We start from the raw sequence: 21,030 nt of genomic DNA, 5'->3' as shown, positions 1-21,030 counted from the left end.
TTTAGATTAATGTTAATTGTATGTTAGAAATTTATTAGCTTAGAAGAAACTTAAATTTCATGTAAAAAAAATTCTTAAATAAAATTAGTTATCTTCCACCTTAATCTAATTTGAGATTAAAAATTTTAATGGAGATTGGGAAATTTTGTGGTATTTATAAATACTATTTGAAGGTCAAAGCAGAATTAACTTAGTGAGGTGTCTTTAAATTAAGAGTTAATATTGACATAGTGAAATAATTTTCAGAAATCGTGAATAATTCATGAAAATAATGACATTGCGAAATAACTCATGAAAATAAGATTACATTATTTTCAATAGATAAAACTTAAGTTGTGACAGATATTAAGTAAAATTAATTTTCAATAAGTAATTAATTAACTACATAAATTTTCTTAATAACAGGGTTGCCACAGAAAAAAATGGGCAAAATAGTTGTTAAAAACTATGAAAATAGTTGCCTAAATAAGAAAAATATTACTATATGACTTAATTATCATATACCATGATCCGTTTAGTCAAGTTGGTGGCAAATATAATAATTACTTTTTCATTAGTAAAATTTACTTTTTCTAAAAAAAAAATTTCACAATAATTGATATATATTGTGAAAAGTGATTCCCAATTCACACATCGTAATATTGTATTAAAAATGTTTTTTTTTTTTTAAATCACTGTGAATTTCATTGCAATAACCATTAAAAAGGCGACCAAGAAACGAAATAGACTTACAAAGGAATCTGAGCAAATTGAACAAATTAAAATGTGATGACTCAAATTTGCAATTTTTTTTTATAATTTAGCATGTTCAGAAGCACACGGATCACAGGTTTTTAACCCAATTTATGCTTTAAAAAAAGGGAAAAAACATTGCTAGGAGTACAAAAAAGTCTGCTTTACTTGAAAATAGTTGCATCTTAGTCGCCTGTAATTAATGTGAGTAATATACAGCCAGAAGTTATTAAAGTACCAATAGATATTAAGTTATTTATTGATGATGTACCACATTATTCGAAGAGTATACTAGTTTTCATATGAAAAGCTGCGACTGTGAATACTGAAAATTAGTGAGAGTTTAAATATTTTTCATAGTGAGAGTAATGTATAGTATAGGAGATTGTATAAATTTAAATCTTCGATAACTATTTGCAATGCATTTTTACTGTTAAATTCTGTTGAATGTGTGAAACATATTAGTTTTGGGTTTCAATCTATACATTTTGAAACTTAAGTAAATTTTTAATATGTTAAACTAAGCAACTCTTAATAGTTACTAAAATTTAATATTGCTGTGTTAATTTTTCTTACACTGCTATTGTTAGTAAATTGATATGATTCTGATGTGTTTTAAGGTTGGTAGAAAAAGAAGCAATATGTAACTATAAATGTGAGTTTAAAGATTTGTATTTTTTCTGAAAGTAAGATAATAAGGAGAGTTATGTAATGTTAGCTGTAGCGCTTGTCTTACGTTTTAAGCATGAGCAAGATGCTTTGTTAACTTGTAAGACAGCTATGTAGAATCTTAAAAGCAAAAAAATTGATCTGATGGGTCCTGATCCTGATATTTGAAAATCTGATCAATATTCATGTCAAAGCAGTTAAATCTATGCTTATTGTTCATATCTAGTTATGTCACAGGATGACGTCGTAAAAGTTCGGGGTCAGGCGATCATTGGAAGTGTATGATGATGTAGCAATAATTAACAAAAATGAGATCATTAATACGTGTTGGGTTGCAGGTGAATCGTCAATAATTAAGAACAAAATGCATGATATGAAGTTCGTGTAACGAAATATTATCATGTTAAAACCTTGCAATTGTAAAAATCTGTTTTAATAACTACCAAAAGAGCCTTGGCAGCTCAGGGGATAGAGCTTTTGAACTAAACAAACTTGAATCTTATTTTGCCCTAGGGTTAGATTGGGCATCTCTTTAAGCTTAACTTTGTTTAAAAATAAAAAAATTTCGATAGACATATTTCCCTCATAAAATAAATGTAAGGACCCAATAGCATGATGGTGGGTGACTTAGATCTTTTCTACTTTATAATGCATGTATTGTAGTATTAAACAACTTGTGAACCTGTCAAATGCCACATTTGAATAAAGATATTTTACTTCATACTTAGCAGATCAATGCAAAGGTTTCTGAGTGTCATATTTACATTTCTTTTTCCCTTTCCTGACACTAAAATACATTTTTCATTTTTAGCTTAATTGAGAATGGAGAAGAAAAGTGCCAAAGCCTAGTTGAAGCTCATAAAGAATGTATGAAAAAATTAGGTTTTAATGTATAGTATTATCTGTCCTATTTGTAGTCAATGTAAATTCATCCTGTATAAAAACCAATAAATTATTTAAAATCTTTTCTTTATTACATACACTAAAGAAAAACAGAGAAATTTACAACAGAAATGCAATGCATAGTATGAATAATGAATGAATGCAATAAACAAATGCATTGAACATATATATAAATCATTTCAAATATTTGTCACTATGTTCAATAAGAAGTTTTGCAGAAGACTTGGCATCCTTAAATAAGGATCCTATTTCTGTTATGTCTTGCTTTTTAACTGATGTTCTTCCATTAACTTTAGCCAACAAACTAGCTGGAGTTAATAACTGCACAGCATATCTATAAAATAAGAGCAAAACAAGTCCATATTTTATTCATTTTTTTGTAGGATTGCACTGAAATTAATAATTATGATTTAAATACTTTCAACAAACTAAAGTGATCTGAAATAAAAACGTTAGGTTGTCAACGTAAAATGGAAAAATAAAGGTAAGAAACAAAACAGCCGAGAAATGAAAAACTACAGCGGCCGAGAGGAGCAAATCAAGTTAAAATGCATTTCCACACGCTAAGGAGAGGTGTTGAGGAACTAATGTCTTTTACAAGGAAAAAAGTATAAAATTCCCTTAACCCCGATTTTTATCCTTTTGGCCACTGTGGTTTTTCTAGTTTTGTCTTTTACCATTCTATTTTAAGTTGGCAACTTTAAATGTTTTGTTTCTCCTCATTCACGCCTGGCAACTCTGGAGCGTCTATTTTTGACTGTTATTTACTATTTGTAGAGATTAAAGTTTTTTAATCAGGTGTCGCATTAAAAGTTTATTGTTGTTTAATTGAACTAGAACTTAATTTTAAAAACAGAAATAAATTCATTTAAAATTGGAAGAAAAAGAAAATTAATGAATCAAGCTGCCAGGTACAAACACTTATTTGTATTTTCCTCAAAGTATCTTACTCCACTTAGAAGGTAAAATAATTGCTATTTCATCATAGTGTATCGTGCAGTAAGTATTAGATTTAAAGGTAAGTAAGTTCCATTTCCAGATGCCCATTTACTGGAAGCTTTTATTTTCTACACTTTTTAACAATCAAAATAAACAAAACTTTTTCTTTTCTTTTTTTATTTATTTTCCATAACTGAACATTTTGTCTCAATAAGCACACTAAAAGAGGTGTTGAAAAGACACAAGCAATTAGAGTAAAACTTAGGGAAGAAGAATAAACTATGAATATTAGTGAAACATCCGGATAGTATTGATAATGTTTGAAAAGAACATCAGCAGAGAAGAGTAGATTCACTTTAAATTACAGGGATGTTTTATTTGAAAAAAAATCTACACAATTCTGTTTCTTGTTTTAGATTTTTTTATTACAGTTCAAAGAGTCATATTCGGAAGTCTGTTTGTTTAACGGAAGGATCTTTTTACTAGACACTTTTAAACAATCAAAATAAAATAAAAAATTCTTTTCCCATTTGTGACCTGTTAAAAAATAGTCTGCAGGTATGAGAATCCTCTGATTTTTCACTTCTTTATGATTTTTACCAATTCAAATCAAAATTTTAAAAACTGTGCGGAAATTCCAGTGTTGAAAATGGGATTGATAAACTTAGATGAACAATAAAGTTATTCTACAAATGCGCGATTTTAAATTTCCAGTGACAATGTATTATTAGGAAACTATAAAAATCTGCATAGATAATCGATAGAAAATTTGATTGTAAATCCATGTGGAATCGCGGATGAACAAAATAATGTGTGAAAATCTGTTTTAACAACTACCGAAAAACGATCTTCAAAGCCACACGGATTCTCTGGGGAATCGTCGCTAATGGAGAAATTACTACTAACTGAAATGTGCCATTCAAAACTTCCAGCATGTTATAATGACATATTAAAATATCGAGATTATAAAAACCATGTGGAAATCTGTAACAAAAGTTACTTATTATCTGGAAAAATCAATTTTCAAGACCTGCTGAAAGTTTCACGATTCCAGATATGGGATTTTCCATTGTCTTAAACAAAATTTATTTTTGAAATATATGAATGGCTCGGTAATTTTTAGCTCATTATCTGCACAGTTAATTCTGCCCATTATAAAGAGGGGGGCGGAAGAAGAGAACAAGTTTCTTTATGCATGAAAAAAATCAAATTACTCTACTTATTGTATAATAAATCAGAAATTTTTACTGTATTATACAATTAAATGGGAAACAGGTACAAAACTGTTAAAGCTATTTTAACCCTTCGTCTACAAAAGTTTCTTTATTCATGAAAAAAATCAAATTACTCTACTTATTGTATAATAAATCAGAAATTTTTACTGTAATCTACAATTAAATGGGAAACAGGTACAAAACTGTTAAAGCTATTTTAACCCTTAGTCGACAAATGTCGCCATATTAGTGGCATGGCAATTTTACTTGCCGAGTTCAATGCTACTGGTATGAAGGCAAAAATTCATTTATACTGATTGTTGTCATATTTTGGAAGTAAACTAGAAATTTTTCCAAACCGCTACATGAAATTTCTTTTTCGTCAACTCATGGATAGTAAGAGGGAGAATGCATAAAGAATAAGCTGCAAAACTTGCTATGTTAGATAACTATTCCATACTCATTAACTATTCAACATTTTCATATTATATTCATTAATTCCATATTTACATTAGAGGGATAATATTAATTACCTAGAGTACAAAAATCTATTTTAATACTTTAGAAATCTCATTTAAAATTATATACAAAGCATTGAACTATCATTTTCTTTCTATGCATTCAATTATGGGATGAATATTAAGCACTATCAAAAACATGTTATAACATTGAAGAATAAATATATCATTTAGAAAACACATATACCTTAGAGTAGTTTTCAGTCCAATCTCCCCCAAAGTACATAGTGATTCTTCATCGATAGTAATGCCTTCAACATTTGCTCTAATTTTAAGAATCTAAAAGTAAATATACCTTATTATTTAAAAGAAAAGAAATTTAAAGAGAAAATTTTGATTAACATTTTTCTAAATTTTTTTCATTCATTCCTTTAATAGCTAACTAGACCGACAGCCTAACTTCACAGATTTTTTATTTCCTGTATAAATTACTTTGATATAACATGAGTTAGTCATATAAATGATATAGTTTAAGTGTGTAATTATTTTTTTAATTCGAATTAGTCTTTATTGAAAAACAAAAAGCATAGTTAGTTCAAAAAAGTAGTTTTATTTAAGTATATTTTTCATTCTGGTAGTTTTGATTGTTAAAAGATTAGTAAATTAATGGTAATTTTCAACTTTTTTAGGATTAAAAATACTATAGAAATAAAATAGTTCATTTTTAACACTGATTTTAGTGCAAGGAAAATAAAATTTGTTTTAAATTTTAAAAAAATAATAATAAACCTTTGACAAATAACTTTACAAATCCATTCTTTTCAATTTTTAAATTCATATTTAAATAATGAAGAAACTATGAACAAACTTAGCATTTCAAATATCATTCAATTAAATAACTAATTAATTAACAAAATGTTATTTCCTCTTATATTAAACTTAGAACACTGATCATTCTTGAAAAAGATAATTCATGTCAATGACCTCCTATTAAATATGTTAGAAATAATTTAAATTATTTTTTATAATTAGAATTAATAGATATTAAATAATTAGAATTATTTGCAACCAAATGTTATTCGATAATTTTGCATAATATTGCTAGTTTGGAAAACTCGTGGATTCTTTTTCATTTTTTTATTAAAAATTTATAACATAAACAATTATTTTAAAAATGCAATCATTTATAAGTATATAAAAATTCCGCATGATTGACTAATGATATTTGATATAACTTCCTTGTACTTATTTACAAATTTGAGCTAGCCAAAATCTATTTTTTTAGCATACGCTACAGAAGAGAAATAATTAAAAATGTAAATTCAAATTAAAATAGTATAATTAATCATCGACAAAAGAACTTTAGAGAAAATAGTATGTATTTTGTTTGCTTTCTTATTTAATGTAACATATATTACTATATGTATTATATTATCACATAATCTGTAAAAGGAAGCAGGTAAAAGTAATCTGTATGATGTTCCAGTGTAATCAGATATCAGAAGTAATCTAAGTATTGGTTACTAAGTTAAGTATCAGAAGTAACCTAATTTCAATAAAGGTTTAAGAAATTGTTAAGAGATAGAAATTAAGAAAATTTTGTCACTAGGGCACAGGACTAGTAACTAAAAGATATAATTAGTTCCAGCACATTTTCACAGGTCTGTTTATATGTATCTGTAAGTTTGTTCGTTTTTTTTCTTTCAAAATAATAAATAAAAATAAAGTGAATTTAAATAAAAAGATAAAGATACAGAAAATGTGTAATGTTCACAGTTATAATGAAATATATTTTGTGACAAAATCAAAAAAAGCACACCATCCCTTACAAGAATTGCTAGTCTAAGAAACTACTGATAATTTATTTTATGGTGGTCATAGTTGATTTCGAACCCTGTTGTAACACATTAAAAAAATACTTTATTTATGTTTACTTTCTATGCACAAAAATTTACATAATAATATAAAAAAAAGACATAAGAAATAACTGATATTATATATTTATACCTGAATCATTTCTGAGCTTGAATAGGGCAAGGTACGAATAATCATAAGTCTATCCAGAAGATCTACAGGAATACCATGAGGTGATATTATATCCTCTGCACCCCTGAAAATTACCACTGTGTTCATTATTGCAATTAAATTATAATACATTTTTCTTTAAAAGATAATTTATTAGCAAATTTAACATTTAAGTATTATTTATGTTACTAAAAAAGTCACAGCCACAATAAAACAATTCACTACCTTATTGTGCGAAGGGCCACTTACGCAGCAGGTTGACTAACGAAAGGCCACGCACATGGTGGTAACAAATATGATATAATTTTTAAAAACATTAGTATTCTAAGCACTAAAAGTTTTTTAATTCAAAACATTAATAATATACTTGCAGAAAATTAAAGGCTTTTAATTATTAGAATTCATTAAAAAATGAAAAAACTGGTACTTTTACTAAAAAAATTTTTCCCTATTTATCAATAATTGATTTGAAAATATTAACAAAAACAAAAAAAATAAGGTTCACAGAATGAAATGTACATACATATTTTAATTAAAGAAAATGTATAGGGTTTAAACAAAAATTAAAACAAACCATAATACACTGAAGAGCCAAAAAAACTGGTATACCTGTCTAATATCGTGTAGGGTACCCGCGAGTACGCAGAAGCGCCGCAACACGACGTGGCAGGGATTCGATCAATGTGTGAAGTAGTGCTGGAGATAATTGACACTATGAATCCTGCAGGGCTGTCCATAAGTGGGAGTAAGAGGGGGCGGGGATATCTTCTGAACATCACGTTGCAAGGCATCCCAAATATTTTCAATAATGTTCATGTCTGGGGATTTTGGTGGCCAGCGGCACTCTTCTGAATTTAGACACTTCCGCTGGGCATCAAAATCCCCAGATATGAACTTTATTGAACATATTTGGGATGCCTTCCAACGTGATGTTCAGAAGATATCCCCACCCCCTCTTACTCCCACTGGTTTATGGACAGCCCTGCAGGATTCATGGTGTCAATTATCTCCAGCACTACTTCACAAATTGATCGAATCCATGCCACGTCATGTTGCGGCGCTTGTGCGTACTCGTGGGTACCCTACACGATATTAGGCAGGTATACCAGTTTTTTTGGCTCTTCAGTGTAGTATAAAATAAGATTCAATATTTATTTGGTATTATGTTCAGATATTATTTCTATTTCTTGAATTATTAGAGGTTTTATGAATGTTGAAAAAGGAAACTTTGAAAAGGAACTTTGTTTTTCCTAAAAAAAATCACCTAAGCTACAAAAAACTAAAAAACAATTACTAACAATGAGCAGTTTAAAAATTTGCATTTTCTTTCAGTTTTAAAATTTTTCAGGTTGCAATAACAGGGCAATTTGAAACTGGTGTGCCATAATAATATTGTAACAAAAACGCAGGATTCATGTAGGAAGTGTAGTATTAATTGTCTTTATGAGAAAGGAAAGAAAATCATTTAGATTTACAATGAAATTGCACAAATATAGCATGTCAAAAAGTGATCAAATAAATGCATGACTTATAACTCACAAGTTGCAATATCATAATAAATGTATCGGAATTTAAAAACCACATGGCCACAGTCATAAATTTTTTAAAAAATGATTGAAACATCACTTGAATTTACAATGAAATCGACAAAAATTAAGCAAGCCGAAAACTGATTACTCAAATAGAATCTGTGAAAATTGAGAGCTTTAAAAAATTAAAAAATCTTTATATGAATTATGCATATAAAGCTAGAACAAATAATTAAATTTTTTTCATTATTTTTACAGACCATTTTTATCATTAATTTTTACCTTATATTACAACGGCCTCTATTAGTTGCAAAGATGACTATGGGAGCAATAGAAGATTCCAACGCTCTATGTAAATAAGTAAAACATTCAATATCAAGCATGTGAACTTCATCAATAAAAAGAACTCCAGGTACTAATTCAGCTATGCCTTGATCAATATATTTATTAACAACTTTGTTAATTTCTTTCCTTAATTTATCTGTAAAGAAAAGAGTGAGGAAATGAAAAAATAACAAATATTACAAAAAATACTTTACAAACTAAGCGCCTAAAAATTATTAATATCAGTCATTACCGAAATGTAAAAACTTAATAAAACATAACAGGGCATAATGTAAATATTTTTAAATAAGTTCATGGTTTAAGCTACTTTTTCTATCACATTTAGGACATGTAATTCAACAATTTAAAGAAGAAAAGCCATGAATACCATTGCACAAAAAAGTATTATTTAAAGATTAGTATTTCATAAAGGTTTGGTTACATAATCCTGTGTTTCAAAAAGTGAATATTTGGATAGCATTCAAATTATTTACAAGCTTTTCTTAAAAAGTGAAAAGTCTGAAAAGTGAACTCTTTGTATAACTAACTGTTGAATTCTTATATTTTCGAGCTATGTAAGTACAGATTAGACCAACCTTGTAACTTCACACAAATCTGCTCATATTTAAAAATCAGGCAAAGTTCATTTATAAGATTAATAAATGTAATCTTAATTTTCTTTTTAACCCAACAATTCTGAATCGGAACTAACATATTATATGCTGCCAAGTCATATCTTGCCCTGTTAATATAAAACAAATGTACCCAAAAGTAAATTTTTTTAACAATTTATTTTTAAAAAATGCATGTAATATGATCACAATAGACCTCAGATTAGAAGTAAAAGAAATCTCAAGCTTGAGGAATATGTAATTCCAATTGGAAGAGTTTAAAACTGTTACTTAATATGTTAAGATAATGTTAAACTGTTATTTAATATGCTATTAAGACTATTATTTAATATATTAACTGTTATTTAATATGTTAAGCTATTTATATTATTTTAATTTAAATTTTTTCATTAACTAATTCTCAAACTTAAAATAAGCAGTCACTTTTCTTTTTTAAATAGGAGAAGCAAATTTTAAGTGCCCAGTAGAAAAATTTAACATAGCAGAATTCCTATATCATAGCACATATACACAATATAGGTTCAAAAAGTAAAAACATTTAAACTATATACCACAGTTTAAGAAAGTCAATATTTGTTAAGTTAATTTATGCAAGCTTTTCACATAGCATTTTTAATAAAGTAAATATGTTATTACCTGTGATTTCTGTTTTTTTAGGTTTAATTAACATGCTCATTATGGATAAAATATCTTGGCCTCCTTGAGGTCTGGCATTTGCTACATCTAAATCATGTAGAGTCACATCTTGTACTATTTCTTTCTTTTTATGGACATCACCTTTAGGAAGAGGTACATATTCTTCAGCCTGCCAAAATATAATTTAAATGAATTTAAAATCTCATTACTTCAGTTATTAAGACTAAAATAATTTTTAGTCATAATACAAAATTTTTTGGAGACATATGTTCTGAATTGTATTACAGTGCAGAACCTCTTATCCGGAAATCAGAAAACCGGAAAACCAGATAACCGGAATAAAATTCGGAACCGGAAATTAATTTTCTTCCATTAAATTTTTTTTTTTTCCTGCAAGATGTTGAGCCCATTTTGTTATTTAGAGCATACGGCGTATCGAGTTGACGAAAGAACTGATTTAGAGGACGGATCAAAAGCCGTTTGTAGACGAATCTCACATATGCACAAATAGCTTATATATGTTATTAATGTTAATAATAACATTAATAACATATATAAGCCTGTATATAATTTTTATTTCATAATTTCTTTCCTTATTTAAACTTAAGCGTATTATTATTTATCATTTTTTAATATTTCTGAAACTATTTCAAAATAATTTTTTAGTTTCGTTTTATAAACATTAAAAAAACCGCATTTTGTAGCGATTCAGAAAACCGGAAAAATCAGTTATCCGGAATCGTGATGGTCCCGATCGTTCCGGATAATCGGTTCTCTACTGTATATCATGCTTACCAATCGTATTTGCTATAAATAAAAAGATCTCTTCCCCCTCCACTTACTATATTCAATAATGATCAAACATAGAAATATTTTTCTCTGAATTTCAAAAACTCCTTCAAAAATACTTTCCTAGTAAATTTACATGATTTAATTGGAATCTTTACAGTACCGAACGCATTCACAGTTTCCAAATTAAATAGATACCAGTCATGTAGATAAATTACAAAGAGGAAAAAAAATCAGACCTAGACATTTTTTTTAAAAAAAAACATAATATGCAAAACAATTTAACACAGAGCAATAAAAAAATGTTACATGACATTTCATTTCATTTACGAAATTAATAGAGAAAAGGAGCAGAGCAATCCAAGAATTTAATTTTTACTTTATTTAAAAGACTTTCAGAGGTTTATAATAAGTATAAAAAAAGTCTTACCTCCAAGTCAAATTCTGTTGCATAAGCATCACAGCGCCCTTGTCTCTGAAATATTGAATTAAGTAAATAAATAGCTTAACTGAAACATTAAAATAAAGTAGAAGTGATACTATCTAAATAATATGGTTGTAAGATTATTCTAATTAGAAACATTTAAGGCATTCTTTCTCTCAAATTAACCAACTTTTTTTTAAATCTCAAAATACATACAATTTTATAAAGCATACAATATAATTTCACAACCTTAAAAATAAATAAATAAACACTTAACTAAAGCGTTTAAGTAAAATAGAAAAAAGTGATGCTGCCTAAATAGTATGGTTGTAATATTATTCTAATTAGGAAAATAAACATTCTAAACATTCTTACGTCTAAACTTAGGCAATTTTTTCAAATTTCAAAATACTTCTAACCTTAAAATTAAAAACTTGTTTACTAGTTTCAATGAATAAAATGAAACCTAGAATATTAATTATTTGAAGGAATTTACATAATTTTCCACAGGTTAACAAGAGAGAATCCTTTTTCTTTCTAAAGAGAATCCTTTTTAAGATAAATAAGAGCTGTATCCATACAATACAAAACTTAATTGATATTATAATTTTATTGACAAGTAAGTTATAGGTTAATCTTGATAAAATTTTTGAAGAAAATAAGTATTTTATCAAATTATCACACTCAGTCACATTACCTAAGTTAACCAAAATGAAACATCTGGACAGTTATTACAAGATTGCAGACATATTTCTAGATTTAAATACACACACTTTGCCAAACTACTCCTACACATGAAAGTGAAATCAATGGGCTGGCACAATTGCAGTTACTGTTTTTGATAAATATTGCTATTTTCTAAGACTAATTTATAATTGTAACAGTTTTACAAATCAAAAAATAGTATTTAAAAAAAGAATCAAAAACTTTATATAAAGAGAAAAACTTTTAAGTAAATATTAATGTTTTTAAGTACAAATTACTTTGTAGTTAGAAATTGCTTTTTAAATGCTTCACAAATCAATTTCATTTTAATGCAAAATTTTTATGTAGTACGAATTTTTTAGGTAATAACAAATAAATAAAACAATTGGCATACTGAAATTCAGTAATGAAAACAATCGACAAATAAATGAAAATGTGTAAGACAAAAAAATTATCTTTGTCCGGTCACATTAATAAAACTTTTATTTTTGCTGTTAAAGACTTACCTTAACAGCTCCACTGTTAGCCTCAATGTAAATAACATCTCCTACGACAACTTTTTCTTTCTGTATGCTCTCAAAAACAGTCGGATCAAGTTTTAGTTTTTTAGAACCTTTAGCTGTTTTCAATCCAACAGCAACATGAGTAGTTGTTTTTCCATACCCTAAAATTATGTATTAGTTATTTAAGATAATAACTAGATTTAATTTTACAATGTAGATAAAAAAAAATAATGGTACACTACTTTCATAGAACACACTACTTATTAAATGCATACACAATTCAGTAAAATTGATCTATAAATTTAAAATAACTTATGGTGAATCATCATTTCTAGAAAAATCAGCAATGAAAGCAATTTTTCTTATTATTATTTTATTTTAATTTTTTTTATCTTTTGATTTATTAATTCAATAATTGATTTTTTTTTTCAAAACACGTAAAAAAACATACCTACTTAGTTAGAAAAGAAAAAAAAACACTATTAATCTTAACTTCTACCCACCCCAATATAACAGGGTTGTAACTCAAATCTGGAATGTAAAAAATTCCCAGTGCTTTCCCTGTACATATTATACACATTATATTAAGAGGAAGCACACAATCACTGTGCTATTGAATGACCTATACTAGTTGCTGGGTAAACAAAAATAAGGAACAGCTTAACATACTTAAAACAAATAATGCGATAGCAAATGAAATAGTTTAGTATAGCTGAAATATCTTTACATATCCCATAGATTGCGGTTTGAGTGGTCACCACTTTTAAAAGATAAAAATAAGAAAGAAAATTCCCTGTACTTTCCCAGTTTGTAAGGAAAAACTCAAAATACCCTGCCTTTTTCTTGTTATTTTTGGTGGTTTTTAAATTCCTTGTATTTTCCAGGTTTTCCCTATTCTCCCTGTGGAGTGGCAACTCTATTATTTCTTTCCTTTTTTTTCCCTTTCCAATATAAAGCTTGGCTTTTAAGGCTACTTTTTATCTAAATATCTGTGTTGCTAATAGTTGCATCAAATGAAGGGGGGGTTGCCTTTATTTATGAAAGATCAAGTTACATTTATCCTCAATACACACTTTTTCCTTCTCTCAAATATTTTACTAGTGACATTTATTTAATCATACTAAACATTCTTTAGTTAATTTAATGCCATTTAACTAATAACAATACATTAATGTATAAAAATTGATGTTCATTATCTTTTTTTTAATGGATAATGTATGTTTTGATCTTTGCTTACCTTAAAGATCTCAAACAATCTATTTTCTGAAATTGTCAATTCCAAATACGGGACTTTTTACTGTATAAGGTCAGGCAGAATAAATTATACCTACAATTAACTATTACATGTTCCTTAACTTAGATATTTAAATGTTTTCCCTTTTTTGTTTCATTAATATCTTTTCACTGTGGTTACTGACCTCCAAGTGGGTTCTCACTTTCAACAGGACTAATCTCAGTGACTTCTCCTTCATAAATTTCTTTGACTTCTTTAATTCTTAAACCTAAATTTATAAAAGATTATCATAAATATAAATCTGTAAAAATAACGTCTATATTTATAAAATTATTATTACTTTTTTTATCATCAATTGTCAGACTAAAACTAAATAAAACATTACAAACAATAAAATAATAGCAACAATAGCCAAAACAATTAGTACAAAACTATGCTTAAAACCCATTAAGATGTAGAAGTAAAAGAAAAACTGCTTTGACTTTACAGCACCAAAACATGGAAAACATGCTACTAATTTTTAATATTCTTCGATAATGTGTTATCTAATAGCAGTATAAATAAAAAATATTTTTTTAAAAAGTATCTAAATTTACTATACTTAACAAAATCAATAGTTTTTTATTACAGTAATTTCCTAAGTGATAAAAAAATTACGTAAGTTACCAACAAAGGGAACAACATATAAAAAAAATTTTAATTTATCTTCAAAAAGTAAATATGTTAATTTTGTATTTTTTAAACTTGTAAATGTTTTTATTCTTTTAAATGTTGTTTTTTTACTATTATATAATTTAGAGGAGCCTTTTTTTTTTATAAAATGTGTTACTCCTTTCTATTGTAATGTAGGTTCAATAAAACATTGACGAACGACACTTTTTTAACTTTTAAAACCAGGAAATTCCGACACCTAGGACAGCGGAGATCACGAGCATCCCGGATAATTGAATCTCTATTGTATTAAGTATGGTACATATTTAAAATTATAACTAATTTCTAGATTTACAGTTCAAGAAAAAAGCCTGAAACTCAAAAATAAGCCTGAAATAAGTTCATAAGCTTGAAACTAAAAAAAATCTAATATTTTAAGTACTTATCAGTTGCACCACTTTACAAATGAAAAAGAAATCTATAATTTAATCATAAAATCAAAATTCTCTTTTAAAAATTAAATCACATAGACTGCTAAGAGTTGACTTAGTAGAGATTGGTCTTTTTAAAAGTTTATGTTTATTTTTACTAAGGACAAAGCAAGTTTGGTCTCGTCTCCCAACCATTACACTAACTTTTTAAATTCCTTAACAGCTAAATAAAAATTAAAAATGATTTGCCTAGATATATTTACAGGGAGCAGCTGAATATATAGATTAAGAATTTATAAAATAACAATAAACTGCAATAAAAAATAATACAAAATTTAAGTACCAATAGCACGACGGAAATTCTCCATGAGCACTTCTGTTTTCTTTATTTCTGAGGAATACACCTCACTTCCCACCATTGGGCAAAATGGAACTTTGGATCCCAGTTCTTGAGCAATAGCAAGAGCAATTGCTGTCTGTAAATAGAAGAATAAAAATATTACACATGCCTGTAACATTGAGATTGGTATCTTATTTTTATAACAGTCGTTGAACAGCCGACCCTATTTAGGGCTTACGGCTACTAATGCTTAACTTGGATGCCTTGTAATTTTGAACCTAATCCAAAAAAAAAGGGTACTCCAGAATCAAGTATTGGGAGAAATTTGCCTTAGTGGAGGAGTTTTTGATTAAATTAACCCGCATTTTGCGTTACATGGAGAGGAAAACCTCCCACGGTTAGCTTGACAGAAAGGGGACTCTAACCCATGATCCATCTACCAGTGAGGGATATTTTTATGTCAGCACTGTGGTCGGTGCAAGCCTGGTGAGGAATTTGAATCGACCAGCTATCACTAGGATCGAAGCAGGGTCACCTCAATGGGAGGCAAGAGCTCTATCACCTGAGCCACCACGACTGAGATTGATATTTATAAATTAAATATGCCCACTGACAATAATAGCAAACTAATGGTTTGAATTTAACAAAATTCTAAAATACAATGAATAGTTTTTTAGCTCTAAACTACAGGGTTTATTTTTAATATCTTAATATTTTATACAAGAAAAAAATAATAGAGATACCTTACCTTTCCAGTACCAGGCGGGCCTGCCATTAAAAGAGCACGGCCAGCCATTCTCTTAGAATTTATTAGGTCAACAACAATCCCTGCTGCCTGTAATTAACAGAAAGTAATAAAATATCACCATAAAATATATCAAAAGTTTTAAATTTAATTTAGAGAAATTTCAATTGATTACAGATTGAAAATTTAAAATGGTGCAAGCAATTTTCTAAGTAGTTTATGTAAAATTTGAAAGAAAGCTCTGAAGAATAAAAAGGTTTCCCCCAAATTTTATTCTGTATTGTAATACAAAATTTAATTATAAATTATAACACATTACAATCATCCATACAACAAAATATGATGTTATATGGAAAGAAAACATGGGGGAAAAACATGCTTTTGTGGGGGATGATTCCATTATGCTGATACCATTTTTAATAAATCTTGTTTAACAGTACAAAATGAAATTTGCAATATTAAACATTGTCTTCCAAATTTCAAAACAGACATTTTTCATTTGTTACTTAGTACGATTCACAAGAAAATTATGAAGAAATTTTTTTTTTAATGTTTTCTGCGCAAGTACAGTATAAAAGAACTATCCTAAATGCTCTCACCTTGTGCAGTTTCTAACGATTTTTTTTTTCTTCAAGTTTTAAAATAACTATTATTAATTAGAATTGCTCCAAAAATGTGTTTAATTTTATTGAATGCTTAAACTTACGGCTAAAAAAAAATTTTCATAGAAATTTCCATAACTCCATTAATATTTAAGTTAGGTTAACAAATTTCATGCTGTTATTTCATAAAATTACCAAAGCAATTGATACAAGTTAAAAACTTATTGCACTATTTCTGACATAAAGAGTTAAAAAAAACATTTTTTAGTTCTTAATTTATTGCTGAGAAGAGAAGTATGAGAAATCACAGAACTCAAAACATTGCTAAAGTTATAAAATAACCCCTCTTAATTTCTAGAGAAATTTAAAAAAATGATAAAAACTGAAAGTGTCTAATATTATTTTAGGGAAATCTATAATCAAGTTTAGTAGCAAACTTAAGGAAACATACAAAATGAAGTTCACTTAAAGATTACAATTGATCGAGATACAGGAACAAAATTCATTACAAATTTAAATTATGCTTAAACTGAAAGATAAAATTTATATGCTTACACTATAATTGAAATTTAATATACAAATTAAATTTTTTAATTATTTATATCTGACTGTCTCACTTTATAATAGAATCTTACGCATTAACGTAATTAAAATAATTTATTTAACAAGATTATGACAAATTGGATTCAGAAAGATAAAGAGCTAGTAACGTAACAAGCATAGTTTAGCAAAACAGAGCTTAGATCAGATGTATTTAAAAACTGTCTCTAGCTATAGTTTGAAATTCAGCCCTTATGGATTTTTTTATAAAGATTCTGTTTTTCAATCTATTTCTGTATTAGTTTTGAAATAAATTTATGGAACTCACGTCTTATTTTCCATTGTAACACTACAATCTGAATACAAATCTGAAGGATTCAGGAAATAAAAGCAAATTAAGAATTTTTAAAAAATATTTCAATACTTCTCTGGCTCCTCCTTGTCCAACAAGACCAGCAGCAATATCAATAGCATGGCCATTATCATCAAGGCCCAATCCTTTTATATGACTATGAGCTGCCACACGTTGAGCTTTTGTTGTACTACGAACTTCTTCAATTTTCATCTTTGATCTGAAATGGGAAGATAAATTATCATATAAAATATAAGCATATTGTATACAACTATATGTATAGAAGTTATACTTTATATATATATATATATATATATATATATATATNGCAATATTTAAAAACAAAATTTTTTTTTTCCTCATAAGATTTTAGGATTTTTCTTTCTTTTTTTAAAGATGTTTACCTTACCATCATTTTGGAAATAATCATTAGTGTTCATTATTTTTTCTTCTTTTTAAGAATATTTCTAAACATTTTTTTTAATTGGGTTTAACAATAAAAAATGGCTCTTTGTAGCGATTCAGAAAACCGGAAAAATCAGTTACCCGGAATAACGATGGTCCCGATCGTTCCGGATAATCGGTTCCCTACTGTATATATATACATTTTTGGGGATACATTAACACAATAGACTAATTAATAACACATCAGATTAACTATGCAGTTTAAAAAAAAAACAGCAATAAAATCTTAAAAACATGCCAATTTTTAAAGTCTATATACATCAATATCAAAAAAAAAGAAAAAAAATCAGTAGTATTTCTACATAATTTCTTATTGCATTATAATATAAAGATACATAGTCACATACTGATACACCTACAAATCAAATTCTTGAGTTTAAAAAATTCCTCATCTTTAAAAAGAATTCTAAAGAAAAAATACTTTTATAACTAACACTAAAAACGTTGTTAATATGGTGAATATAAATTAAAAAAATTTTTTGATTCAAAAAATATGTAATAAATATTTTGAGTCATTTTCATGCAAAATTACTATTAAATCGCAAGGAACCTATGGCTTATGAGTTAAAAGTAAAGCTTTAAAAAGGTTTGTTAATACCAATAAGTAAAACTTATTATAAATAAGTATAAATACAAATAAGTATTAACACCAATAAGTATTTTTCAGAGATTTTTCTGGGTCACTAACTTGCCTCTTAATTATTTATAACATTAATAAATAATAAAAAAATAAGAGGAATAAAAATGTTCAAGCTACCAATGTTACTCACAAGGGAAACTAGGGAAGTGTGACTCGCCAATTTTGAAATAAATTAGTGAGATGTATGCCTTATGAGGAATAATTTTAGGGAGCAACATTCGTTTCAGCCCATAGAAGGTCCTATGAGAGATAAAAAATAATTCAATGCATAGAAAAATCGGTATTTTATTACTTCAATGCAGACTATTAGTTACTGTAAATATCTCTATTGTAATTATCTCTACTATATAATGCATATTTATTGTCAAAATTGATTTCAAAAATTTTATATATCAGTAGTTTTTCAGAAAAACCTGTTAGGTTAATTTTTAAAAGAAAATTGACATTAAATTTTTTAAATTTTTTTTTCAAAAAATTTTCCAAATTAATTGGAGTATGTAAGTTTAAATAAATTAATTAATTAAAAATTAATTAATTAATTTTCTAATTAATTTATTAATTAGCAAATTAATTAACTAACCAATTAATTACAAATTTATTGGAGTATGAGACAATTACAATAACTAACAGTTTGCATTGAAGTAATAAAATACCGATTTTTCTATACATTGAATTATTTTTTATCTCACACAGGACCTTCTATGGGTCGAAACAAATGTTGCCCCCTAAAATCATTCCTCATAAGGCATACATCCCACTAGTTTATTTCAAATTTGGCGAGTCACACTTCCCTAGTTTCCCTTGTCAGACTTTTTTAGATTTTCAGATTTCAACAATTTAATTGTGTAAGTGTGTGTTATGTCAATGGGTTCAGATTTAGTACTCTGTGAATAGTAAAATGAAAAATTTTCACATTTAAACGCATTATAATATTTGTATATAAATATCTATATAATTTAAAAATTTTAACCACAATCATCACATGAATATAAAACAAATATTCTAAAAACAGTAACAAATTTTATTTAATGATTTTTATTCAAAGATTTTTATTTAATAAATTTTATTTATAGATAGGTATGATAGCCACCACAAAGTAGAAAAAAACCTTGCACAAACAGAAATTAAAATACTTTTGGAATATCATGTGTTTAAGTAAATTAGAATTATCACATGCTCAATTGCATTCAGCAAAAATATAATCATAAAATCTCAATTTTGCAAAACAAATATACATGAAAACAAAAAACTTCTGACACAAAATTTTAAAACAAAAACTGAATATTATAATTGTTATATCTCAACCTAACTTTTCTTCGCAAATGCGTGGAGGTAATTGAAATGTTAGATAGAGTGCCCTCAGAATCTAGTAATGTAACTTGAAGCTTTTATTGTATACAAAATTGTCAATTTTTCCTTTGATTTTTATTGTGAAATCTCACTTCAAAATATTTTAAACTTCTGTCTGCAGAAGCATAAAAAATTTTTCAAATAAGGGCATTCTATTGTAAACTATTACCGAAATACTTCATATGTACTCATAAGCACAAACTCTCAATTTAGTATAAATGTCACATCAATACGTATTATTTAGCTTATATAGTTGCCTCATCATTAAATTAATCAGATTTACTGCTTGAAATTGATATATTATTTAAGAAACTGCAGATTAGTGATGAAAAATTAGAAAACCTGACTTAATTTTTTACCACCCTGAAATAGTGTTGCTATGTTATATTGTTACATTAGAGCAAGGCAAATCTAAATGATTATAGAATGACTTTGATAAGAAGCAATTATGCGAGAAAGATTATATCTATGAGCTGTATACTCTTCAAGAAATACATATATAGAAGAATGTAGTTTTTGACCACAAGTAATACATTAAGAGACACAATGTTACATGATTTCAATCACAAATGCATTATTAAACTAACAACAAGAACTAAAATCCAGCATTTCAGAAAATGAAAGAATTTAACCATATTAGAAAAAGAGAAAAAAAGTATTATATGGAAAATTTTAAGTTAAATTTTTATTACCGGTAAATAAAACAGAACGTAAATTAGAACAAACACGCATTAAGTGCCCAGTTACAGTTAAATTATGTAAAGAGCTGTTTCCAGCTGCTTATTTCTTTCAATAATGTCCCTCAGAGGACTAAATACAAAGACCTGAATTCCAGTAGGAATGTCGAAGTCAAACATCGCTAAGTGTAATCAATAAGTGAGTGGATAATCATTTTGATCACCCTGCGTTAAGATCAAGAGTATGCAATATCGGTCCTCGTAAAACACTTCTACCGTAAAGTGCTCGCATGCAGATCGTCGGGCTACCACAGAAGAAGAGGCATTCCCTCTGCAGAGGGTCAGAATCATCCTCAGGGATATTTCCCAAACCGTCGCCAATAGCTCATTGTGCAGCTCTAATGTAGCGTAAAGGAAGTAACTACCTACCTATCTTTGAATAATTGTTCCAAAACATACTTGGTAAGTAGGTACTTGTTAAGTTGTGCTATCACAATTTTGATCCTCTGCAAAGGGGATGG

The 21,030-nt window shown here is 27.4% G+C and overlaps 1 protein-coding gene across 1 annotated transcript; it reads right to left on the bottom strand.

Moving 5' to 3' along the window:
* Positions 1-2,353: 2,353 nt before the first annotated feature.
* LOC107442391 (RuvB-like helicase pontin) lies at positions 2,354-20,662 on the bottom strand. The gene is made up of 12 exons (XM_043051411.2): positions 20,525-20,662; positions 17,450-17,597; positions 15,887-15,973; positions 15,142-15,274; positions 13,901-13,984; positions 12,486-12,643; positions 11,281-11,325; positions 10,062-10,230; positions 8,752-8,950; positions 6,923-7,025; positions 5,163-5,254; positions 2,354-2,638 (listed from the first exon to the last, which is right to left on the bottom strand). Exons 2-12 carry the CDS (start codon positions 17,588-17,590, stop codon positions 2,479-2,481), a joined length of 1,371 nt encoding a protein of 456 aa, XP_042907345.1. The 5' UTR covers positions 17,591-17,597; positions 20,525-20,662; the 3' UTR covers positions 2,354-2,478.
* Between the last annotated feature and the right edge of the window lie 368 nt (positions 20,663-21,030).

Source organism: Parasteatoda tepidariorum, chromosome 4 (assembly GCF_043381705.1).
Source record: "Parasteatoda tepidariorum isolate YZ-2023 chromosome 4, CAS_Ptep_4.0, whole genome shotgun sequence".
NCBI classification, from domain to species: domain Eukaryota; kingdom Metazoa; phylum Arthropoda; class Arachnida; order Araneae; family Theridiidae; genus Parasteatoda; species Parasteatoda tepidariorum.
This window is presented reverse-complemented; position numbering and strand designations above follow the sequence as displayed.